The 26,826-nt window shown below is 38.4% G+C and overlaps 1 protein-coding gene and 1 long non-coding RNA gene across 2 annotated transcripts in view; one reads left to right on the forward strand and one right to left on the reverse strand.

Moving 5' to 3' along the window:
- LOC142071750 (uncharacterized) overlaps nucleotides 1-26,826 on the forward strand; it is a 61,280-nt gene that overhangs the window by 4,806 nt on the left and 29,648 nt on the right. The window contains exon 3 of the long non-coding RNA XR_012667941.1: nucleotides 22,667-22,741. This is a non-coding gene — a long non-coding RNA (uncharacterized LOC142071750). The remainder of the gene's footprint in view (nucleotides 1-22,666; nucleotides 22,742-26,826) is intronic.
- IL21 (interleukin 21) lies at nucleotides 1,227-17,496 on the reverse strand. The gene is made up of 7 exons (XM_048847170.1): nucleotides 17,368-17,496; nucleotides 11,491-11,495; nucleotides 10,943-11,033; nucleotides 10,789-10,824; nucleotides 6,528-6,671; nucleotides 5,966-6,043; nucleotides 1,227-1,286 (listed from the first exon to the last, which is right to left on the reverse strand). Exons 1-7 carry the CDS (start codon nucleotides 17,494-17,496, stop codon nucleotides 1,227-1,229), a joined length of 543 nt encoding a protein of 180 aa, XP_048703127.1.

Here is a 26,826-nt window from a genome sequence, read left to right on the forward strand (position 1 = left end):
TTAGAGAATCAGCCCCTAACTAACCTGAAAGCCACTCTAATGCAGGCATAGCCAACCTGAGCCTCAGAAGGAGCCAGAATTTACCAGTGTGCATTGCCAAAGAGTCACAATAACGCATCAGCAGACCCCTGTCAGCTCCCCCACTCCTGCTCCCTGACTCCCACCCCCAGTGTCCCATCCGCCACAACAGCACTGCCGATCGGCACCTAACCCTCCATCCATGTGCCTCCCACCCGCCGCAATCAGCTGTTTTGTGGTGTGCAGGAGGCTGGGGGTGGGGGCAGGAGGAGCAAGGGCGCAGCAGACTCAGGGGAAGGGGCCAGAGCCTTGGGGGAGGGAGTGGAGTGGGACTGGGACCTGGGGCAGAGCCAGGGGTTGAGCAGTGAGCACCCCACAGCACATTGAAAAGTTGGCACCTGTAGCTCCAGCCCTGGAGTTGGCACCTATACAAGGAGCCGCATATTAACCTCTGAAGAGCCGCATGTGGCTCCAGAGCTACAGGTTGGCCACCCCTGCTCTAATGACTGAAGAATTAGTGAAATGAGACCTCACAAGAGCCGTTTCTGATATTTCTAAAATAAAAAATGAGACTTTAAAATGTAACTAAGCTAAAAAGAATATGAAAACAAACAGAAAACTACAAACCTAGCTTCAGGTCCATTTTAAAGTTATGGTTCTACTGGGAGCCAGATTAGAAAACAGTTACTGCCAAACCTTAATTGTGAAGGGTTTGATGTTGGTTTTAGGGAACCCTTTTCCTAAAGGGAAATGGTTCCTATTAGTTCTCAGATGTCTGTAGCCTCTGTAACGCACTGAGATTTGGGCAGCCTAATGACCGGGAACATTTAATTCAGATCAACTTTGTTTAAACTAGTCTGAAGTCTTAATATACACTAAATTGCAGAAGTCTCTTTAACAGAAGACATTTATTCATCTCACCTTTGTAAAGATACCTCAAAGATTTAAAAAGTCTTGAGAAGAGTGACAGAAATACCTACAAGTATGGTGGAACTTTTGTATGATCAGAGTTTGCAAATATTAGGATTTATTTACTCTGGAATGGAAAAGAATGAAGAAAGGGGCCTGCCTTTATTTATTTATGATTATGAAGGGCATTGTGAAAACTGATCAATCCCTTCTTTTTATCTGATATCATTAGTTTGATTAAATTAAAGGCAGTAAATTAAGAACAAATAAAAGAAAATACTGCATTACACAGCATATTGTCATCTTGTGAACTTCACTGCTTCATTGCGGCAGTAAATAGAGTCAAATGCTTTGGCTAACTAATGACCACGAAAAACAATGATCGTATTAGCAGTCAACAAATCTGATATATCAGAGCATACATAAACCAACTACCTGATAGGGTGAGGAAGGCATTCCTCCTACTGTATGGCAGTGGACAACTAATTCTGTAAAATGCAGGAGGATGGTGGTTTACCTTCCTTGAATGCATCAGGTACTGATCACTTATTCAGGAAAGATATTCAATGGGAGAGGTCAGTGGCCTGATCTAATATGGTAAATCCTATGACTACATAGGTTAAAGAATAGCCTCCCTAGATGGCTTATCTTGGCCCGCAGAAGTAAGGTACACATGCTACAAGTTTTTAGTAGATGACAAGAAACAATCATATCAGCTGAACAGTATTTAATGTAATATTCTTTTAAATAAATTTGGTGACTTTATATATAAATATACAACATGGTTCTCAGTATCAGCTTTTCATGAATAGGCAATAAATAATCATTAAATTAAATCAGACAATTGATATAAAAATAGAATCTCTTTTAAAATGTAACTACGATACAGGAGTTATATAAACCATGCTAAAACACATAGAGGTGTCTGAAAAGGACACCTATATCTAAAATCATAAATAGGTTGTTAATCCTCCCTAGGAGGTAATGAGCCTCTGTGACTTGCTTTAAGCACTCAGACAGCTATAGGAACTTTCACCCTGTTTTGCAGTAGATGGTGCTGCAAAGGCTGTTAATACACAGACAGTTCAGTTTATAATTGTGACTACATTAAGGCTGGCTACACATCTCAAAAGCTTCACAGATCAACTCTTCCTACATCCTAACTTCTTCATAGGCTTTCTTCTTTTTTCTTCTGATGATGATGCCAGAAGGAGAGAGACACATTTATGTTGAACGTTGATTTTGCTGTTCTCAGTTTAGGATTCAACTAATTCATCCTAATCTAGTACACTCCATTTCTCAAATCCTGGTGAGAACTGTGCACATATATTAACCTGCCCTACACTTTCAGTGACCCTTTGACCAGTAGCTTTTGAGGTGAGTGCAAGCCTGAGTAAAATAAATAAATGACACTAGAAGAGAAGTGAAAGGCTATAAAAACTAGGATTCTTAAATAAATTTTGCACAATTAAGCTTTTTAAATAATCTAGTTAACCAATGGCCTGTGAGATGGAAACACAGTGGAAACTTCTCTTTAAGGGTGAAACTCACTCTTTGTAAAGTAGCTCACACGAGGCCCAGGTACCACTTAAATTCTACATAAGGCTTATTTTGAGGGCTTAAATATAATTTAAGTAGTTCACAGTCCTTGTGCTAGAACTGCATAGAAGTGAATTTTACCCTATAATCAGGTTTCATTGTATATAATGTAGTAACTGATTATTCCTAGACAGTATTAGCCAGGCAGGATGTAGCTTATTAATTCTTCATGGTGTTAAAATACTTAATTTTTTTAAATTGTCCTTTATTATACTAAGATTTTTATAAAGGATCTTAAGGTGGTAAAATATATCCTTTAAAATGTTTTATAATAAATTAAGTACAATTTAAATACAACTACAGTTTCACACTAAGTCTGCTCGGCTACTTAATTTGAAAAATGGAGCAACTCATCCAAAGCATATACAGGTACAGTGCTTATCATCCCACACATTCTCTCACATAACAAAAACAAATCATATTTCATTGCAGACAGGAATCACTAATTAGCTTATGACATTCTGGTGAATATTGCTTCTCTAGAGCAGCCTTGCAAAACTGTCATAAAATTTACCACTCCAGAGACAAAATCTACTTGCCCACTATTTTACCTTGATTATCGATGAATATGGAAAAACTATTTTTCTTGCCAACCCAAAAAATTATTCTCCCCAGGAAAGTGGGCATGTAGAATTTTGTAAGGATACTCTAGAGTATTGACTGCACTCTTGAATGCGCACAGCAAATTACTGGAAAAGGCATTTACAAATATTTTTTTAAAACTACTGTACACTTTGGGTGAATATTTGGGCCCAGTCCTGAAGTCAATGGGATTTCTGCTGATGGAGGGCTTTTGGGATCTGTCCCTTCATCTATAAGCCTAGTATAATTTAGTAAAAGGAGAACTTGCTTTAGGTGAAATACATTGTTAATAGATTGTTCTAAAATATAAGTGAATTCTGTTACATTTAATAAAAAAATTTAAAACTTCTAATAGTACAAATATCAGCTGACACTTTGAGATTTAAGGACTGCCTTTAATATTCTCCAGTCATCTGGAGAATATTTGTCCTGATTTTCTTTAACTATTATAACTGCAAATCTCTCAGCCACAGCAATAGCTTTGCATATTGATTACCAGTAGGTCAGTTAAAGAACTTTGTGCATAACAAAATAGTAGAGACTAGAATAAAGGGGTGCCCAAAGGCATTTAAAAGTTCTTATTAGCTACCATTAATTTTTAGAATATTAATACTCAGGCAGTAAAATGGAAACACTGATTTAGAAGGGAACAAACATTTTCTGAAATAAAGCAAAAATATCTAAATCAAATTTAAAATGTCATCAGCCAAAAAGCAATGATGATGCAAGGGCAACTTTATCCTCTGATTGACAATCTTTTTCCCTGTTCAGATACATGTATTTAAAGTGATGCACATTCCAGGAAGATGCAGGGCACTTGGAAATGGACATTGAAAGATTCTTTGCTCACCAATTTCTCTTTACCAGAGCTTAGTGTGATAGTGGTAGAAATGAACTTATGTGTCTAATGGTACCTCTCTCTCATAACAGCTAATCCTATAGTCATTTTCCAATGTACTAAAATGTGTGAAATACACTTAGAAATAGGTTTATTTTCAGTTTCCTTCACCTGCAAAACATCCCTGTGAAGTAGGAATTAAATGGGAGGAAGCTGTTTGTGGGAGTCAGGAGCTGTATTCTAGGCTCTGCTACAGACCTCCTGTGTGGTCTTGGGCAAGTTGTTTGCACCTCGCTTTCCTCATCTAGGGATGAGACCTACCTCACAGGGTGTTTTTTGAGGCTATAGGAATTGATGCTTGTAAAGCATGTTAAGTTCCTCAAATGGAAGGTTCTATAGAAGTGCACAATATTATTTTAAGTAAACTATGGTGACATATAACTAAGCAGCTCAAACCTAGTTTTTAAGTAGAATGGTATTTACTTTTATTTTATGAAGGCATAAATGCTACCTTCAGTCGCAGGCCTGGTCTACCCTTAAAAATTAGATCGACCTACCAATGTTGCACAGGGCTGTGACCTAAACCCCAGAGCTATGCTGCACAGGGCTATGTTGGCAGACACATTTTTCTGTCGACTGAGCTACCGCCTCTCAGAGAGGTAAATTAACAGAAAAACTCCAAGCCAACAATGTAGGAAGTGTCTTACACTGCAGCAGCACAGCTGCAGAGTTCTACACCCAGATTCAGAACTTGTACAATAAAAATTCACATTATATATCTTTGACGCTTTTTTTAAAAAATTGCAATTAAAATTGAGACCACAAATATAATTGAATGGTAAATAGGAGAAGTAGTGTTCTGGAACACGAGTAAGAATACAAAAACATTAAAATATTGCCCTTCTAAGCAGACAATATGCTTTTGAGGTGCACAGCGTCCAGCGATCTTTAATTATTGTGTCTGCTTGATGATGTGCAAGGGGATGAAGGCCAACCAAACCAATTATGTTTAAACAAGTGCCTCTGCTGTATTTTTGATGTTAACATGTATGAGTGTTGGCGCTTACAATCAGAAAGGTGCCTGACTTCAAGCTCCTGAAATATTACTCTGTATATCCAAGAGATTTTAGATTTTCACTTCTTAAAATTTAAGGCTCAATGCAGCTCGTTTTAAAGTCAATGGCAACACCCCCATTGTCTTCAGTAGGGAAAAGGATCAGAGTCATTTTATACAGTTTGGGTTGTAAATGTATTTCCAGTAATTTTAAAATAATGAATATCAAAATATTAGTCTCTATACAACATAAATATTTCAACATGTACTTTTGATAAAAGTAAAATACAGTATATTTATCAGTAGTTGACTAGCAAAAAGCTCCAAATACCCATAAATAAAATTGTGTGTGTGTGTGATAATGAAGATAAACAAATTGGTCCAGATACAATCATAATCAAACTCTCTTGCAATTTCAGAAATTCTAATTAGCTTTTCTTCTTTGCCTTTTTTCCTTTCTTTTTTTTTTTTTAAAGGTTCAAATAAGTCTGTTTATTTAATTTGGAATCAAACAAGAACAAGGCTGCTACTCATGGTATTTCTAAACCAGCTAAAATTGGGGAATACTTGAAATCTCATGAGAGAACCTTTTCCTGAGAAATTTTGAGCCTAATTTCCAGCATGAGGGGAGGTTCAGATAAGCTTTGAATAACTATCCAACTCATCTAAACATTTTGAGGAAGGTCCATCACTAATGTACCCAACATACAACACATCATAATGTTCAATACACAATATTTACATTTTCATTGTTGTCTTACATAATATAGTGTCTGCTTTAAATAGTGGATGTCCAGTAGTCTTCATATCCTTGTGTCCTAAATGTGAAGTTTTATGATTCGCTGTGAAAACAACGTATTGTTAAAAATGTTGTAAAATAATGGATATTACAATGTTCTAAAAGACTTCGGCAAAATGAAAGGCAAAATGCCAAAAACTTATAATGAACAATGAATGTTAATTACCTCCTGTAGCAGTGATAGAAAGCTGTCCAAAAATTGTCTGGGGGCTTCTTTAGCATAAGATTCACATGGAGAACAATTCTGGAAGACAAAGAAAAGAGCTTCTTATCAGACATGCTGGATTTGAAAAGTGTATCATAACAAATAATAATTTGAGATCATTGAATGAAAAATATGTGAGGTACTAAAAGTGGGTAAGTAGTGTTATCTTCTTTTAACGGATGGGAAAACAGAGGTATAGAAAGATTAGGTAGTAACAAAGTAAACCAATGGCAGTCAGAAGAAGCACCTACATCCATTGATTCCTATTCCTTTACACTAATCAGGAGACAACCTGACCTCCATCTTACACATTTCCCATTATTTAGCTCCATGTAAACAGTTGATTAGTAGGACCAGAATGAGTGTGATCTTAAAAAGAATTACTAAGTATATTTACATCTTTCACTCTTAGTAAAACTTAAAGAAGAATCTGTACTTCTACCAAGCTTTACAGTTAGGACATAATAAACTATGCAAAATATGGTGCAATTATTAAATTAGGGAACATGTCAAACAATCCTACCATGTCAGTAATGGTGTGTGTAATAACTGGTCTCCTCAACCTTGTAATCATGACTTCAAAATTACGAGATGATTGGCTGTTTGCTGGCTCTAAGTGTAAGCTTGCATTCTGGAAGCAGTTGAACGCAGAAGACAGGCATTTACTCTGGAAGACAAACATTGAAAGTAATTAAATTACTGCCAAATATTTCTAAAAAGTAAACTAACACTTTTTTACATTTGCTTGGTTTTTTCTATGATTCCACATGCATAGTTCTCTCATTCTAACAAATCAATGAGATCTAACTCATGTCTTTTTTAAAGTTTACTTATTTTGATTTATACACATCCACTATAAAAGAGCCTGTACCCCTTACTCTGGCTGCCTCTTGACAAATTTTAAACATATATTTTTAAAATAGACAACTCATAAAATCTCTCTTTGGCCATTAATCAACACACTGACAAACAAGAATTTAATCCAGAAATGAATCTTGCTATATCTAGTGGGTTTTTTTGACATACATAAGTAGAAATGTTTTCTTCTCATAATTAATGAATGCCCTACTGAAGTCTTTGTTTTGTGTACATATAAATATGCATTTTGATCCTCCATGCCATTTCTAATATCACATTTAATAATACTTAGAACTTACATAGGGCTTTATATTTTCAGAGCACTGTACAAATCTTAAATATTCCCATTAAACAGATGAAGGAATGGAGATGGAGAAATTAAGTGCATTGCTTAAGGGCAATGCTGGGAGTTAGGGGCAAAGGTGGGACAAGAACTCAAGGAATTCTGGCTCCCAGATTTACTTCATCCTATTAAATCACAATGCTGTTATTTCAGCTTTAAACTCAGATGCACCTTAAACCATAGGACAGATAATCGAGCAATGATCGTATCTACTGTGAGAAAATTATCTCATTTTTCTTTATGCTTTGGTCTCATGGCATAAATTTTCCTAGTTGCACTTATACCCAGAGCAAAAGTTGCCTATTTTTTCCCCACTCGTATTGCTATGGTTGGTTAATTTTATTAATACCGGCAGCATGACACTTTGACCCATCCAGAATCTCCCATCCTGCGCAGTGGTCATTTTCCTTCCTATGCATAGCTGTGGAAACTACCGCTGAAACTAGCTACTCAATGGAGAGAGAGCAGCATTGTTTACTATAGCCAATTTCTAACCTGCTTTGCACTTTCCAAAGAAAAAAACGCTCAGAAATGCTGATTATGCACATCAAGGAAGAGATAAAACCGTCATCTTTGTTTTGCATACCAACTGCTACCCAAACTCAATCTCATCCGGTACACAAAGTGTCAATGCATTTGCTTCTCATGCAAGGACCAGACGATGTTCTCACTGTGTATTTCTTATAGAACATTTTTAACAGAAACCCTTTATGTCAGTCAGATTTAGCATTATATTTTCCTTAAAAACCACACATTCATGTTTGTCTCAGGCTTTTTACTGTAACCAGTCTAACTTACTGGAAAAAAAAAACATTCATTTTAAAGAGCTCAATTTTCCAGCTGAAACTGAAAACATTTTCTGTCTCATCTGTGATGAGCTGAGAAACCAGCGTTTCTCATATAGGCACAGCTTTTTTTTTTTTTTTTGCTGACTTAACAATTACCTCTAGATTGGCTAACCGTCAAATAAACACAAGGATTCTGCCTGTAGACTATTCATGCATAGCTAAGAATACTGATTGATCGATGTTAAAGTTTGCCCCAAAGTCATGGGAAGCTGGTGACATCTGAGAACGGGTAATCAGACGTGCACGGTTGCCATATCAGAAGTAATTTACAGCAATGGGTAAAGGGTATTTTACGTCTGACTCAAAATAATGTTGCTGCTTACCCTGAAGAACCTTCACTTCCTGAGCTAGGAACCATGGTGCCAGAGTCTCAGCTAGTGCAAATCAGCATAGTGCCATTGGTTTCAGTAGAGTTATGTCTATTCTTACTAGCTAAGGATCTGACCACATTCCTCTTTGCAGTTGAACTAATTTTGCCTCAAGATTATCAACTTCAGTATATTTTCTTCTCTTTGTTGATGTTGTCGTTTTTTAAACTTGTCCTCACCCACTACGGTGAACTGGTGAACACACAAGAATTGTGTGGGGTTGCATTGGGGCTAACACTCAGTCCACTCACAGGAAGCTCCAAGGAAGTCAAAACCGACTGTGACAAACCACTGAATTTTGGGTCATGCGTAAGGCAATCTTCTTCCTGTATGTACAGGACCAAATTCAGCCCTGGGATAAGCAGGTACAGTTTCATTGATTTCAGGGTAATTGCACTCAGTTACACTAGCCCTGACTTTGTCACATTTGATTTCATGGCTAACCTGTTGGAAAAGTATGTAATTCAATCAATACAAATTTAACACAGATGATAGAGACCACAAACACCCAGTGCAATCATTAGCATTTGAGATCTTTACTGACCGTGAAGTATGATTACTTTTAAGCCCTTTATCTGTGCACTAAGGGATTGCAGCAGTGACAAGTTTAATGTGTTCAGAGAAATGCTGAGCTCTTAATGAAATCAAAGGGTGTGTTCAGCCCTCACAGGATGAGACCCTAGAACTGTACTGTGAGTTGTAAGTGAACCACTATCTCTCTTCCTGAGCTCGGCTGACAATGTTGTTTTGAAAAAGTTATGATTAAGCAGTTAGTCACTAGCTATAGTCGCTTTATTTCTGGGATAGTGGCAAGTTTATCTCAGTGACACAATAGCTAATCATCCAATAATTTTCACTTTGACATGAAAATGTAGACATTCAAAGACATTTTAAAAATCCCCAACAATTTGAATGTCGTGGGATTTTGCATTGCATGTATTCCCAGCAGTGACATAGAGGAGGTCTGTGTGGGTCATGCATGCTTATAAAATTTGTTCTCTTTTCTGGAAAGTAACAGAAGCTAAGTAAAGACCATAAGGAGTGTAGCCAAAACAGTCCAAAACAAGGTGAGTTTTTCCTTTCTTTTGTTCTGCAGTAAGTTTACAAAGCTGAAAAAATAGCATAACAATTTATGCATGCTTTGCTGAATCACCATGCCTAATAATAATCTTTGTATACTAGTCAGAAAAATTGTTTTAAGTTTTCTGAAGTATTTGCTGTTGCTCAAATCTGTATATTGCAGTTAAAGCGAAAGCAGCTGATGCTTTAGCTAAGCGTTATATTAAATAAGTACATGTTAGGTCTAAAACTTAGTTCTGCATTGGTGAATGTCAGAAGAAAGCACAAATGGAACTCATTCACCTTCTAAACTTTTGAAGCGTGTGGACTTTATTTTGTTCTTTACATTTAATTTTACTACATGTCCTGCAGTGAGATAATTTCCACTGGGTGCAGGCGTTCTCTGACTTATTTAAATGTTACTCTGATGTATAATAATAGTTCATGGAACTGAACAATGTAAATATACATACTGAAATGAGAATTTACAATGACTTATTCTTGTTGTTTTAATGAGGCAGAATATAAAGAAAATTTGGTCCAACAGACTATAATAATTTTATTTCTATTTGCCTGGTAATGTAGTCCTTCCTCATAGACTTTAATGTCAGAAGGGACCATCATGATCATCTAATCTGACTTCCTGCACAAAGCAAGCTAGAGAACCTCACCCACCCACTCCTGTAAGAGACCCCCCCTAATCTCTGGCTGAGTTACGGAAGTCCTCAAATGATGATTTAAACATGAGTAGTCTCTCAGAAGCCAGTAGGACTACTCGTGAGAAAGAGCTGCAAGGGCCTGTATTTCCACTTTTGTTACTTCAGTTCAGTGAGTAGTTTTTCATTAAGTGCCTGATTCTGCAAGGTGCTGAGACCTTTCAATTCCTAGTGCACTCAATGTAAATTGAAGGTGTACAGCATCTTCACAGGACTGAGTCCTTGAAGAGTAGTACTGATTATCAAGCAGCTGTGTGAATGTCTGGAACAGGATTAAATTTCAAGTAAAAGGAATACATCCAGATACTATGGCAATGGGTTCTTTAGAAATATACATATTATAATAGTATTAATAATACAGTACTAAAGCATACTGTAATATTAATCTGATATTTAAAACAGAAGTAAGAAGCAACTTCTATGTAAAGTATTTTCTGTTTTTTTTAAAATCTAGTGTTCAGAACAGTTTCAAATCTACTATTAAGAGAACCAGGTCATGTGTCAGAAAAAAAGCAGTTGTCACTTTTAAAGAGAATGAACCTATTTAAAATAAATTCAGTATATTCGGAAGGATATGTTAAAGCAGTCTTACCTCAAAGTCTTCTGGCATATTCAGAAGTTCAACATCCTAGAATAAAAAATTAAATTAGTATTTTTAGATACTCCCGTTAGGTGTATTCTCAACAATACGTACTGAGAACATTTTATAGACAGACTTTTTTATATTGCCAAAATACTGTGCTTACCTTAACTTTCACTATTTTTTTCAACTCCTTGACTGTCTTTACAAGCTCCTTGTATCTTAACTTTGTTGGTGCAGCTGCACTCAGCAGTATACTGGAACAGAAGAAAAACAGACAGAAAACGATCATCCTCTCCATAGTGATGGGTTTAGTTTTAAAATATGCCCAGAGTAGAGTCAATGCTATCCAAGAAGTACACTTCACTTTAACTGTGCTCAGGTACACTGCATACCTACCTATTTATTGATCCTTACTGAAGATGTAAACCCACCCATTTCAGTTTGGAAAGCTTTGTAGAATGGATTAATGAGTAACCCGTTTTTCTTTTCCACTGGCTAGGTGTATGTGTGTGAGTTAGTGCGTAGGGGGCAGGGATTGATGGAGTGAATAAAAATATGCCCCATCTGCACATTGGACAGGAAAAAAAAAAGGTGAATTCCCATTTTCACTTTGAGTCAAGAAATGAACACAGTAAATAATAGGTACTTAGAAACCACAAGCCTAAGTAAACAAAGATGCTGCATTTTTTTCTGTCTCATACAGCATCTTACCTGTGCTATCGCACAAATGCATGTTTGTAATAGCACTATAATAATGAGTAAAGTGGCAGCACTTACTTCTCTTGCTACAGAACTTGGGGGGAGGGATAGCTCAGTGGTTTGAGCATTGGCCTGCTAAACCCAGGGTTGTGAGTTCAATCCTTGAGGGGGCCATTCAGGGATCTCAGGCAAAAATTGGGGATCAGTCCTGCTTTGAGCAGGGGGTTGGACTAGATGACCTGCTGAGGTCCCTTCCAGCCCTGATATTCTGTGATTCTCTTCATGACTCTTTATATATATATATACACACACACACAAACATTTACCCTAGCTTATTAGTTTCCTCTGGTTTTTGTGGAATACCGTCTTTCAGATACTAGAATTATTTTGGCATTTTCAAAATAAGGAGTCATGGCTTGGTTTCTGTGGCTGAAAGTGTCAGTTCATTCAACATCTGAACTAGCTGAAGTATCCTGTAATTACTATATTAACTTCATGAGCACTGCCAAGTGTTTTAATTACACCCTAGAAAATATATCCACTGTGCTATGCTGCACAGCATAAGTCCCTGATCCTGCAATGAGCTCCAGGCAGGTAGACCCTTGCACCTGTGCAGAGCCCGATTGAAATCTGAGGTCAACCAACATGGAGTATATTGCAAGATCAAGGCCTAATATGTCACTGATTCCAAAGAAGCTTATTGTTGGATAACAGCAGCTGTGGTGGTTAAACACATTCAACTATATTATGGGAATACAAGTCATGGTTCCATCGTCGAGTTTATTTTTGCACTTAAAGCAACCAATTTGTTGTGTATGAAGGATACTATACTACCTATTATTTGAGTACACAATGAATTTTCTGATCATTTAAAAGTAAATAGGTTAATTAGTTTGACTTAAAATAAATTAAAATGAGGATCCTTTAAGAAATTTAGCACTCTGTGTTAGACCCATGTTCTCTTCCCCTCCCCCAAATGACTTTAATTATGCAATAAAGCAGACTTTTCATATAGTGCAAACTCACTGCAATCTAGTGAACTGACTTCATTTGAAATTTATTTATGATTAATGTTTGGGGGTTTTTTATTCTCCATAAGTGAGAGTTTCTTCTTCAGCAGAGGCTGATGAATAATGTTCTGTTATACAGAATTCGAAGAATTGCCTTCTTGCTAAATGACTGTCATCTCCCATTGTTTTCAAAGGGAGTGAAGCTAAATGTGTCCTTGTCAAATATGCCTTTCTTTCAAAATAGCCCCTGCCTGCCATGGGGCCCAGATCCTATAATGGACACTGTTCTAGACAGATTGCTATGCCTGTGTGGAACTCCAATGACTTCAGTGGAGTTATCTGTGTACCCAGGGATTCCCTTATACGTTGCAAATGCTGTACTAGGGCTGTAGTTGGGCCACCACATAGGGCATCACCCTCTGCTCCAAGAGCAGATTTGCTTCACACCCATTGTTCCCAAGAATGACACCATAAAGAGGAGAAAAAATGCTAGTGTCTGAAAATCAGTTAAATCTGGAATGAAAACACTGTTATGCAGCAGTTATAACTGTATGGCATTACAAAAGGGCAGAGTTAAGGTTATTTGAGCTTTTGAATTAAATCTTAACCTTTGAATTTATGGTATTCCATAATCCCATAAATAGTATAGGAACTCTAAATTTAGTGGTAATGCCATGCTAAACATGGGAAAAATTGATTTTTAATTGCGTATAACTCAATTATTTTAAATTTTCTTATGCAGTGAGGAGTAGTCACCTGGAAAGTTTCAACTTCATCTTGATAATTCAGTCCTTTTTGAGTTATGCATGTACAAAGGCTGAGACTCAAAGCCTTTGGAAAATGATGGAAAGATTGCCATTGACTTCAGTAAACCTTGGATCAGGCTCAAATTAGTACTTTTAAATCTACATACACCTTGGAATGGGCAAGTGGAATTTGCTCAAACTTTCAAAAACAGAACCAAAAAACAAACAAAACAAATCCTTATCGGTGTCAGCTATAACAATGAAAACATTTTACAAAACATTTTTCTGATAGAAATTTTCACTAAAGGAAACAAATTAAAACATCCCTTGCTATCTAGGGTCTTATAATGCATTTATGCAGCCCTAATGAGATCTCAGCAATGGCTGTTTCAATAGTGAGCAGGTTATTTAGCATAGCATAATAGTCAGTAAAACAAAATCAAAAACATCCAAGATGCTGTGGAGTGCTGTACACACTTCCATTCTCCCCTCTCATTCACTGTGGAAATAATATTTGGTACAGTTAGTGAAGAAATTTCTGAAGTATTCTGACAGGTTTCAGAGTAGCAGCCGTGTTAGTCTGTATTCGCAAAAAGAAAAGGAGTACTTGTGGCACTTTAGAGACTAAATAAATTTGTTAGCCACAAATTAATTAATTAGCCACTAAATTTGTTAGCCATAAATTAGGTGCCACAAGTACTCCTTTTCTGAAGTATTCTGTTAAACATGCTAATCACAAGACAGGCTCAGGAGCTTTGAGTCTCAGTGCAACACACTGGCTGCTGCTTACTGTCTAAGTTTGAATATTGTTTCATGTTTATGCTGAACTCTGCTTCCTATAAATGCCAGTTATAAGACTGAACTTGGAGCCAGGCAAGAACTGTATTTACAAGTAGTTTCTGTTGTTGATGGACTTACTGTGCACATTGAATGTTAGAGTTATTTTCTTTTATTCCATGTGGATGATTTTGTGTCTTACTCTTGAATGAATCCCTAGAGGTTTGAAATAAATGAAACTTTGAGATGGGCTGTTTGGCTTTCAAACCTAGGAGTGTATTGAGATGTGTGGCTACATTACGATGAGGGTTTTACCCACCTCCTGACCATCTCTCAGACTGACATGTAGCAATTCTCAGAATTAATATGCTTGGATATTTTCTAAGAGTGATCAAAGCCAGGAGCCTAATCCCATGCCTGTTCACTTGATGAATGGGTCCTAAGGCTATGACATTTCTAGAGGTACAATCTGAGTAATAAAACAATAAAGTGACCTGACCAAGATCACATAATTAAAAGATTTAAAAAATTAACCATATCCGTGTGGTTCAGACAGTCTGTTCAAAGGAAGTTAACAAATAATCACAGTACAATAAAGCAGCATTAGGCACTCCAATCTAAATTCATGGCCGTTGTGAGTGATTTAAAATTAATTGTTTTCGTTCAAAATAATTTCAAGGATGGTTGAGCATTTATAAACTTTACATTTTAATGGGGATATCCTATTATGCTTATCTCTTTAAATGTAGGTGTTTTTAATGAATTTGCAGAATGGAGATATGGCTGAAAACCCCAGTGATGATCTGCTAGCCAATATGTAGTTTTAGGTCTAGTGAACCTTTCAGTATCACATTGCATTACAGAAGGTCCTTCATGATGTAAAGAGAAAAAGGCATATAGATTAAAGAGTCTTTATGTGACAGCTGATAGTGGTGAGAGCATAATTTATTACAGTGAAACTCAACTATGTAATAGCAGATGTACAGCCTAACCCATGGGCAATAAAAGCATGACAGACTTCACTAGTAGTTTGCTGGTCCAGTGGAGTAGTTTGAGGATATTGTGGGTATCGTGTTTGGATGGGTGTCTCAGCCCAGCCCATATCTAACTGTAATCTATGACCACTTAAAACAGCTATGATGAATGCTAAAGAACAAGAATGGGAATCTAAGTAATATGTGTTTGGCAATGGAGCAGTTAATTGTCTCATGCCATTTCTCTGGAGTGGAGTCTATTTTATGTTAAGGGACATGGTCAGCAATACATTTTGGTCATTTGCAAAATGGCACATGTAGCAAGTGAAAAAAAAAAAAAAGCAAGGACAAAGAACTTCCCTTGTGTTCATACAGCGGGGAAAACTCCTTGCTGTCCTCCTCATCTGATAAGAGTGAGTACTGTGCTTTTTATGTACGTCACTTCTTTTTCTTGTGGCTTAGGAACATGCTGAGTCAAATAATTGCACTCTCTCTAGAATTACATCACCAGTCAGGGACAGGGGGAACTGCCAGACAATGGAATTCTGAAAAACCTCAGATCCATGGCTGAGAGTTGTCTTCCTCTTTCCTCTTGATGACTGTCACTTACTATCCAAATTTTAAATGAGTTAGACCCAGAAGGCCCAGTTCCCCCACCCACATTTTCCTTTACATTATAATTGAAAAGGCTTTTCCTATAGCTTAGTCATTGCTGGGTTAGATACGGTTCAACCAGTTACAACTGCAAATGTACAGAGTTGCTTTCAAAGAATTCTGTGGCGTTTCATCTATACCACAAGGGGTTGGGGAAAAAGTGAGGAGAGGGTACTGTGTTTCAAAGTGGGAGACTGGGGCAAAAGAACTACTGTGTAACAAAGAGACCAAGAAAACAGTGGTCTTTAAAATATTTAACAGTTGCAAAAATTCAGTCTACTATTTTCTTACTACCACTTTCTCTATCTTTTATTTTTGTTGCTGTGGGTATTGTGTTTTTTGGGGGAGGAGGTGAAAAGGGGGGGCAGCGGGTTATTTTGAGTTACTAACATTATTTTGAAAAGAGAGCCTGAAAGAAAATGTAAAAATAAGGAAAACCAAGTTCCTAATTTGGAATGATATTAAATATAAAATGTAGAATAAAGGTAGCTGGGAAATGTGAGGATATAAGTATTGAGAAATTAACATAGTACATACAGCAATGCAAAACTATACAGACTACAGGAATAATAGTCTTATGTTAGGCTTTGGATTTGGATTTAGGCAATCACAGTTCAATTTTCCTTTCTGCCACAGGCCTCCTGTGTAAGCTTAGACAAGTTGTGATCATTCTCTGCCTCAGTTCCCGCATCTGTAAAACAGATTACTTTATTTCCCTGCCTCATAGGGCTGTGTGTGGGAAAAATTAATTATCTGCGGAAGATGCTAAGGTACTACAATGCTGGAGGGCATATAAGAACCTAGATAAATTCCAACTGCAGCTCTTTTGAAAACAGACACACTAAGGTCTCTCTTCAGGATAAATTAGATTTTAGAATTAAGAATTAAGAATTAAGCTTCACACTTCAGGATAAATTAGGTTTTAGAATTAAGAATTAAGAATTAAGCTTCACACCGTCCCTTTGTACATGCCAAAGCATGTAGGTTTTCATTTCCTAGAGGCAACAACTATGGCAACCGGAAAAATATTCTGGTCTTTATCAAGTCTTTTATTAACAATGTGGTGCCAGGAGTCTGTTTTTCAACTGAATGTAAATGGAGTCTGAAAAAAATAACAGGCTCTTTCCTACCTCTCTGAATTATGTGGGGCAGGAACATTTTGGGGGTGGGGGTGGGGGGCTCTACCTAGGAGTTCCTGCCCATACTTCACATGTAAAACTTGTCAGTTAACTGTCAAACTAGGATTGAGAATTAAGACTCAACACTGTGCCCTAATATTCAGGCGTAAGTTTAAATAAGAATTAACCAGCAGCACATGTTGTGTTGGAAATTATGTTTGGTGTGTGTGGTGTCACTTACACGGAAGTAGTTTGACAGCAGATGGAATGTTGAGTCCAAAGATTCTTTAGAATTTTCAGAAATGCGCCTGTTGCAAAGGGGTGCTGGTGCTGCTGATCTGGAGGTGTGATTTAGTCATGCTGTGCCTCTCGCTGTAGCATTCGAATGCTGCCAATGGCTTGGATGGAGGTCAGTGTCAGAATTACTACCACCCCATTTCATGCTTGCTGTTTACTCTTTATTTGCCAGTCCCACCAGTTTGTACAGCATGAGCACTTTGTGTGTACTACAATGGGAAGCAATTTTAATGTGGGAGCTTCATGTCCATAGTCATCATGGTGTATGGAAGCCTATTGTTCCTCCTCTGCAGAAAATCTATTATCTCTTTACTTCTGTCCACATAAGCTCTTCCTCTTCAGCTCCTTTATTTACAGTCACCATTTCAGCATCTTCATCAGTTTCAGGATCTGACAAGAAATCTCTGCAGTCATTGGCAGTATCCTCGGTGTGGACCTGCATTCCAGCTGCCCACTTCCTAATCTCTGTTTAATCACAGGTATGGTTTTAATAAAGTAAAGCCAGTGGGCCATATTTATTGGTATAGCCTGTTTTCCACCACACTGCTGATGCAAAGAATTTGTAGAAGTTTAACAAGTGCATTAAGCAAGGTTTATGGCTGCATTGCCTCACCAGATTGGCACAAAGAACCCAGAGCGTACTGGTGAATCTGGTCCAACGTCTGGGCAGTCAGTCTCCAAGGTTTGCAAGTGGAACTGCCTGTCTGCAGGGTTGCCAATGCTGAGGAAGCTATGCATGCTCTGGTCTTGTCTCTTCTCAATCTGAAGAACCAACTGAAAAGTGACCTTAGGTGCCCCTCTTAATCCAGAAAAGACTCGACCAATCCAGGATCAAGGCAAAATACAATGCAACTTCCACCATGAGATTTACCCAAATGCATCAGGCTCAGGTATGAAAAACTCCCCAAACAGCAGCCTAGAAAAAATTCTACACTGTGTGGGAACTAATACTGAAATACTACTTGTGCATGGAAGCAATTAAACTTGAAGCAAGGCTTTTCTGTAATACAGTAGGTCAGACAATTCACACAACTAAGCTGCAGGTCCTGAAGTTGAAAAAGATTTAGATTTGTACCCACTCAACTTTCACAGTCAAGTTTCGTTGCAACATAGACAATTAAGGCATGGTCTCTAAAGCCTACTAAAGTCAGACTCCTACTGATTTCAGTGGGCTTTAAAGGCTGGCCCTTTGTGGGCATAAAAAAGTTCTAACAAACCACATGAACACAGGCTGAACTTGTACCAAGACTGATTGTGGGAACTTTTGCATTGAGTTAAACATTCTCTCTCTTACCATATTTGAAAATAAATATCTTACACTTGCACTGATGAATATCATTTAAGTTTACCTAGTAATTTGTTGTTCTCCATTGCAGTTAGGCTTTAGATACAGTACCACTAAACTTTAGTGCAAAAAATAGGCAACGTAAAAATTATAGTAACATGACCTCAGTCCCTGGAAAAATCATGGAGCAGGTCCTCCAGGAATCCATTCTGAAGCATTTGGAGGAGAAAAAGGTGATCATGAACAGTGAACATAGATTCACCAAGGGCAAGTCATGCCTGACCAACCTGATTACCTTCTATGATGAGATAACTGGCTCTGTGAATATCGGGAAAGCGGTGGACATGAAAAACCTTGACTTTATCAAAGCTTTTGATACCGTCTCCCACAGTATTCTTGCCAGCAAGTTAAAAAAGTATGGATTGGATGAATGGACTATAAGGTGGATAGAAAACTGGCTAGATCGTTGGGCTCAATGGGTAGTGATCAATGGCTCAATGTCTACGTGGCAGATGGTATCAAGCGGAGTGCCAAAAGGGTCGGTCCTGGGGCTGGTTTTGTTCAACAACTTCATTAATGATCTGGATGGTGGGATGGATTGCACCCTCAGCAGGTTTGCGGATGACGCTAAGCTGGGGGGAGAGGTAGATATGCTGGAGGATAGGGATAGGGTCCAGAGTGACCTAGACAAATTAGAGGATTGGGTGAAAAGAAATCTGATGAGGTTTAAGACAAGTGCAGAGACCTGCACTTAGGATGGAAGAATCCCATGCACTGCTATAGGCTGGGGGCTAAGCAGCAGTACTACAGAAAAGGACCTGGGGGTTTCAATGGACGAGAAGCTGGATATGAGTCAGCAGTGTGCCCTTGTTACCAAGAACACTAATGGCATATTGGGCTGCATTAGTAGGAGCATTGCCAGCACATCGAGGGAAGTGATTATTCCCCTCTATTCGGCACTGGTGAGGCCACATCTGGAGTATTGCATCCAGTTTTGGGCCTCCCACTACAGAAAGGATGTGGACAAATTGGAGGGAGTCCAGCGGGGGCGCAGGGGAACAAAAATGATTAGGGGGCTGGGACACATGACTTACAAGGAGAGGCTGAGGGAACTGGGCTTGTTTAGTCTGCAGAAGAGAAGAGTGAGGGGGGATTTGATAGCAGCCTTCAACTACCTGAAAGGGAGTTCCAAAGAGGATGGAGCTAGACTGTTCTCAGTGTTGGCAGATGACAAAACAAGAAGCAATGGCCTCAAGTTGCAGTGAGAGAGGTCTAGGGTTGGATATTAGGAAAAACTCTTTCACTAGGAGGATGGTGAAGCACTGGAATGGGTTACCTAGGGAGGTGGTGGAATCTCCATCCTTAGAGGTTATTAAGGCCCAGCTTGGGGGGTTGGTCCTGCTTTGAGCAGGGGTTGGACTAGATGACCTCCTCAGGTCTCTTCCAACCCTAATCTTCTATGACATATGTAAAAAAGAGCTCCCTGTTCAAGGAAAAACATTGTTTTACAGCACTGTTTACATAATTCTGTACTTGCTTAGATCACAATCCTGTTAATTTATTTTGTGTTATCTTTGGTAAGAGCAGGCCTTGTGACGATGTCATATGAACATAAAGTCCCATGGACACTTTCCAATTTTGTGATGAATGTTTGGTTTGTGTGCAACTTGATTATCCTAGTATTTATCTGTTTAGCAGAGGTGTGCAGTATGACTTTATATTTTGTTTCTTGTCAATAAGAAAGAACACGGCTGCAGCAATTAGTAGTAATAGTAGCTTACATTTATAAAATATCTTTTACGTCAAGAGTCCAGAGTATGCTACAAATTTTTTGGCCCAATATGCACATGCATAACTATTCACAAGATTAGTTCCACTAAAGTTAATGGGCCTACTCCCATGTGCATTTGCTTTAGACTGAGCATTGATAGATAAGCTACATACCCTGGGCATCTTAAAAATTCTAATTATTTTTCTTTCATTTCACCCTCCACCACTGCTGTATGCATCCACACTTTCTCTCCTCGCTGTTCACTTTGTCTCCTTTTCAACCACTTGGTTTTGAACCTAATTTTATGCCACTCCTTAAGGTTTATCTACACTTGAAAGTGAATTCAGATTCAAGGGGGATATTAATTTAAAGCACAATGCTATTCCTGAACAACTCCATGTGTGGACGCTATTATTCCAGAACAAGAATGCCTTATTCCTGTTTAGCCCACTTCCAAAGTGAATTAAACTAAATTGATTTAAAGCCACTTTAATTCTGAGTGCAGTTTAACTACTAACCCACTTTAAAAGTTAATTCAGATTAATTTTGCTGAGTGTCCCTGTTTAGACAAGTCCTAAGTCTTGGAACAGCCTCATGCTTCCTGGGTGACATGGACCTTTTCCCTTTCTCTTTACACATCTGTTAAAATTTGCTTATTTCAAGAAGCATTCTCATATTGATCTCTTCATCAATAATATCTTTGAACTTTCTCATTCCTGAACTGTGTTCCCATATGGTATATTTGTCAGGTTATAACCTTCATAGTGCAAGAACCAAGTTTTACTGTGTGTGCCATAAAATATCACAAACACTTAGTACGGTAGTAATAATTTTCACCACAGTTAAAGTGCAGCCACCTCTGAAGTGTAATATAACATTTTAGGACAGGAAGTGAAGAACACTATAACACTTCCATGGGAAATTTTATGGAAGCAGAATATAATAGTGGGAACTGGAATTTGGCCAGTCCCCAAACAATGGGATTGGGACTGATGGGGAGATAATTGATAGAGAGGAGCCCCTCCTTCCTCCATACTGAAAGGATTACTTTCTCATGGACTGTTGTACTTGGGGTATTTTAATTGTTCTGGAGATCTTCAGCCCTTCTCATGAAGTAGAGATGTCATCAGTCAAGCTACCCTGAACAACACACTATCTTACTGCTACCTAAGAGTTCTCTTAGAATAATACACATACTGAAAACTCCATTCAGAATCAGTATTATATATCTTGTAAAGAGTAATGACATAGTATATTAGAATGCAACTCAGTGTGGTGTAAAGTAAGAACACAACAAGAAATCTGTTTTAAATACAGTTGATAGAAATGTTCTTTTCTTATTGGACTAAGGCATGTATGGTGAACAGACTGGGTCAGAATTACAAGAGGGTTGCCTTTGTTTTATTCACTGACAGAAAGAAACAAAAGAAACTACATTTACAAGAAAATGACTTCTATGTTAAAAACCTGAGGCCAAGAAATACCATGAAATTTTAGATTCAAGACTGACAGGCAATCCTTATATAGGGCCTGATCCAGTATCCATTGAAATCTGGGAATCTTTCCATTGACTTTAATGGGTTTTGGATGAAGATTTACAGCTACATTATAGGTTATTTAAAATTAAAACTAATTTTAAAAATCTAATTTAGTTTTTGACTATTGTGCTTTTTTGCATGATTAATGAACGTTACTTTTAGTCCTACTTGGAATCACTTTCTTGTTCTCATGCATTAGCATGGAGATGCTGTCTTTAGATTGTAAATGCTGGAGCTTAAATTTAAAAAAAACATTTATATTGGAATTTTAAAAACCATGGCAACATTTCTATTTGTCTTGGGTTTTGTAAAGTCTCTGGTTCAACTGTCTTCTCATGCTGGTGTAAATCAGGAGTGATTTTATGTTAATGGTATTTAACTGCAAATGAGAGCAGAATCAGGCCCCTAACTTTTTACTGAATTTAAATTTGGAGCCAAATTTGACCTGATACAATTTCTTTAAGGAAGAAGGTACAGAAATGCCATAACTTAGAGGCCTATCTCCCCATTATACTTGAAATTTTATTGGCGTAACTTTGTTGGTTACAGGTGTGGGTTGTTTTGTTTTGTTTTTTAACTGATGTAGTTATATTAGCAAAAACCCTAGTGTGGACACAGTTATACCAGTAAAAAGATGCCTTATACCAGTAGAGTTATTCCATGTCCCATATAGGAGTGGCTGTATAGGTATAATGCACCTTTATACCAATAACTTCACTCACACTATGGGGGTTGTACCACTTACCTATACTGGTATAGTTAAAGTGGCACAAATTTTATGAGTAATCAAGCCCTGTTTCTTTGCTTTGGGCAGTTAAGGTAACATTCTGAAGGCGGTTGTATCCAAATGTACCCTCCTTTAAGATGACAAATCCTGTGTGGCATCCCTGGAAAATGGCTTCTTTTAAGATCTTCTGCACTGATCCTTTTAAAGTGTGTGCACATATATATTTTTTAAAAAATTAAAAAGCTATACAGGGTAGTTGCTTTGCATAATGAGGTTTTTTTTTTTTCACAGATCAGCATTTTAAGCGAACCTTGGAAAAACGACTGTGTGATCAGACACTGCACTGCAAGCAAGAATACCCATTTGGTAATTGTAGTCGTGGACAAAAAGCTGAATGCTGTGCTTTCAGTAACTTATCATTGAGACCTTGTGGTTTCTGTGTAGGAGGGTTGTACAAGCTGGACACGTTTGACATCCTTATTTCTGAGCTGTGAAATCTGTTCATCTAACTTATGAAAATTACTTCTGCTTTTATTTTATTTAATTAAGTCAACGCCATATTTTCCTTGCATTCAGTGGAAACAAAAACAATGGAAATGTTTTAGGGTATGCTGTGAACCTGCTTTGACCTCCAAAAGAGAAAAGGATGAATATGTTCATTTCTATGATTAACAGTCAAGATGCTTTACTTATAGAAGTAAGCTTAAATAAAATACTATAATCAGTTGATTGGAGAGAGGGGAGCATTTCTCTGATGTGGAGATAGAAGATTCATTACTGTGCCATGTTAGTATCATGTTTTTAATCCTTGATTTTCTACTGTAAGTATGATAGTAAAATAGAACCATGTAAATATCTGTAGGTCTTTTAGAGGGCTAAATCTGGTTCTTCATACCGAAAATGGATTACTTTGGGATGGGGAGGTCTGAATAGTCTTCCCATATAAGCTATTACCAGCAGGACAGTGGGGTGGGAGGAGGTATTGTTTCATATTCTCTGTGTGTATATAAAGTCTGCTGCAGTTTCCACGGTAAACATCTGATGAAGTGAGCTGTAGCTCACGAAAGCTCATGCTCAAATAAATTGGTTAGTCTCTAAGGTGCCACAAGTACTCCTTTTCTTTTTGCGAATACAGACTAACACGGCTGTTCCTCTGAATCCTGCACCTCTGTTCTGCAAGTAATAGATCCACTGGCATCAGCCTGTCTCTTCCCCCAGGCCACTCCTACTCTAGCTGCTATGAAGATACATACCAGGAGCCCCCAGAGAGGTGAGATTTGTAGAATGCAGAGCATTTGGGCCTGTGTGGGTTCAACAAATCCTGTCTCCCCTCATTGTCCTGCATAGCAGAACCCCACCAACTGCACCACACCTGGGGCCTTCTGCAGGGGCAAGATCAGTGCCCACGCAGCCAATACATCATACTCCAAAATGAAGCAATAGAATGAGTTAAATCCTATGCATGTGAAGGAGACCACTCAAAGATTCAAAACAGACCCACAATCTTTCTCGGATATGTCTATACTACAAATGCTACAGCAGCACACTACAGCTATGCTGCTATAGTGTAGACACTAAAGCGAGGGAAGTGGTTTTTCCTGTTTAGTAAATCCACCTGCCTTTTGAGAGTCTGATGGAAGAATTCTTCTGTTGACATAGCTGCATCAGCCGTGGGGGTCAGGTTGACCTAACTACATCTCACAGGCTGTGAAATTTTTCACAGCCCTGAGTGATATAGCTAGGACGACCTAAGTTTTAGGTATAGACCCAGACCGTGGCAAAATAGAAGAGGAACTAGTACTTTTGTGGATGTTTCGCCCCATCTGTTTTCTGCCACCTCATCTGTGGCAGAAAAATCCACCTGAAAGCATTAAAGACAATAGAACCCTTTTGCATGCATTTTGTGTTAACAAAGATTTAGAGTGTGATTATCACTGAACAATCATTTTGGAAAAGATGGCCATGAGAAGCTCATGTTACTAACTCTGATTTTTGTATCTCAAACATGCCTTCGCAAGTAAAAAGATCAGATATGTTCATTTTTAACTACAAATTTTCTCAATGATCTCAGTTTCAGACATGCTCCTTTGCAGGTAAAAAGATGTGTGTGTTAAGTGTCAGGCTTGCAAAATCTCCCTTGGATCTGAAAATCAAGGGGGTGATACTGCTCATGCTTAATCAACACAATCTGAACAAAGAAAGGCACGTAATAGTGGTAAGCAGTTGAGGTATACGGTTGCAAAATAGTAAACTTGCTATATTAAAATATCCATGTGTCAGGGACATTTTTCTTGTGTTACTAACCAAGTACTTGCAAAAAGAAAAGGAGTACTTGTAGCACCTTAGAGACTAACCAATTTATTTGAGCATGAGCTTTCGTGAGCTACAGCTCACTTCATCAGATGTATACCGTGGAAACTGCAGCAGACTTTATATATACACAGAGAATATAAAACAATACCTCCTCCCACCCCACTGTCCTGCTGGTAATAGCTTATCTAAAGTGATCATCAGGTGGGCCATTTCCAGCACAAATCCAGGTTTTCTCACCCTCCACCCCCCCACACAAATTCACTCTCCTGCTGGTGCTAGCCCATCCAAAGTGACAACTCTTTACATAATCAAGTCGGGCTATTTCCTGCATAAATCCAGGTTTTCTCACATTCCCCCCACCCCCATACACACACAAACTCACTCTCCTGCTGGTAATAGCTCATCTAAACTGACCACTCTCCAAGTTTAAATCCAAGTTAAACCAGAACATCTTGGGGGGGGGGGGGTAGGAAAAAACAAGAGGAAACAGGCTACCTTGCATAATGACTTAGCCACTCCCAGTCTCTATTTAAGCCTAAATTAATAGTATCCAATTTGCAAATGAATTCCAATTCAGCAGTTTCTCGCTGGAGTCTGGATTTGAAGTTTTTTTGTTTTAAGATAGCGACCTTCATGTCTGTGATTGCGTGACCAGAGAGATTGAAGTGTTCTCCGACTGGTTTATGAATGTTATCATTCTTGACATCTGATTTGTGTCCATTTATTCTTTTACGTAGAGACTGTCCAGTTTGACCAATGTACATGGCAGAGGGGCATTGCTGGCACATGATGGCATATATCACATTGGTGGATGTGCAGGTGAATGAGCCTCTGATAGTGTGGCTGATGTTATTAGGCCCTGTGATGGTGTCCCCTGAATAGATATGTGGGCACAATTGGCAACGGGCTTTGTTGCAAGGATAAGTTCCTGGGTTAGTGGTTCTGTTGTGTGGTATGTGGTTGTTGGTGAGTATTTGCTTCAGGTTGCGGGGCTGTCTGTAGGCAAGGACTGGCCTGTCTCCCAAGACTTGTGAGAGTGTTGGGTCATCCTTTAGGATAGGTTGTAGATCCTTAATAATGCGTTGGAGGGGTTTTAGTTGGGGGCTGAAGGTGACCGCTAGTGGCGTTCTGTTATTTTCTTTGTTAGGCCTGTCCTGTAGTAGGTAACTTCTGGGAACTCTTCTGGCTCTATCAATCTGTTTCTTTACTTCTGCAGGTGGGTATTGTAGTTGTAAGAAAGCTTGACAGAGATCTTGTAGGTGTTTGTCTCTGTCTGAGGGGTTGGAGCAAATGCGGTTGTATCGCAGAGCTTGGCTGTAGACGATGGATCGTGTGGTGTGGTCAGGGTGAAAGCTGGAGGCATGCAGGTAGGAATAGCGGTCAGTAGGTTTCCGGTATAGGGTGGTGTTTATGTGGCCATTGTTTATTAGCACTGTAGTGTCCAGGAAGTGGATCTCTTGTGTGGACTGGACCAGGTTGAGGTTGGTGGTGGGATGGAAATTGTTGAAATCATGGTGGAATTCCTCAAGGGCTTCTTTTCCATGGGTCCAGATGGTGAAGATGTCATCAATATAGCGCAAGTAGAGTAGGGGCTTTACGGGACGAGAGCTGAGGAAGCGTTGTTCTAAATCAGCCATAAAAATGTTGGCATACTGTGGGGCCATGCGGGTACCCATAGCAGTGCCGCTGATCTGAAGGTATACATTGTCCCCAAATGTGAAATAGTTATGGGTAAGGACAAAGTCACAAAGTTGTAATAAACATCTTTAAGTGAGAAACTAAATTTCCTATGGAGACAAGAAGTTTGTAAGTGGTCCAGCTTGTGGAAAAATCATCTGAGACACAGGGATATACAGTGATGGCCAGCCAATCCAAGTCTTATTGAAGTCAGTGAGGTCCTTTGGAAGTTAAGGCTTTAAATGTAATCACTATGGACAAATGCCTAAGGGCAATGCAGGAGACAAAGTGAAAATCCACATTTTTCAATATGCTGAAGTACTCTGTAAACAGGTTCAGCGTCACAAGATTCTCTCTGTGTAGTCCAAATGCTCATCATTTCACATCTTGAGTACTACACCGGTACCAGTCTCCAGCCTAGACAAATGCACTCTTGCCCCGTTTATCTCCATTCAGAATGC

The sequence above is a fragment of the Caretta caretta genome, chromosome 4, assembly GCF_965140235.1.
Source record: "Caretta caretta isolate rCarCar2 chromosome 4, rCarCar1.hap1, whole genome shotgun sequence".
Lineage (NCBI taxonomy): Eukaryota > Metazoa > Chordata > Testudines > Cheloniidae > Caretta > Caretta caretta.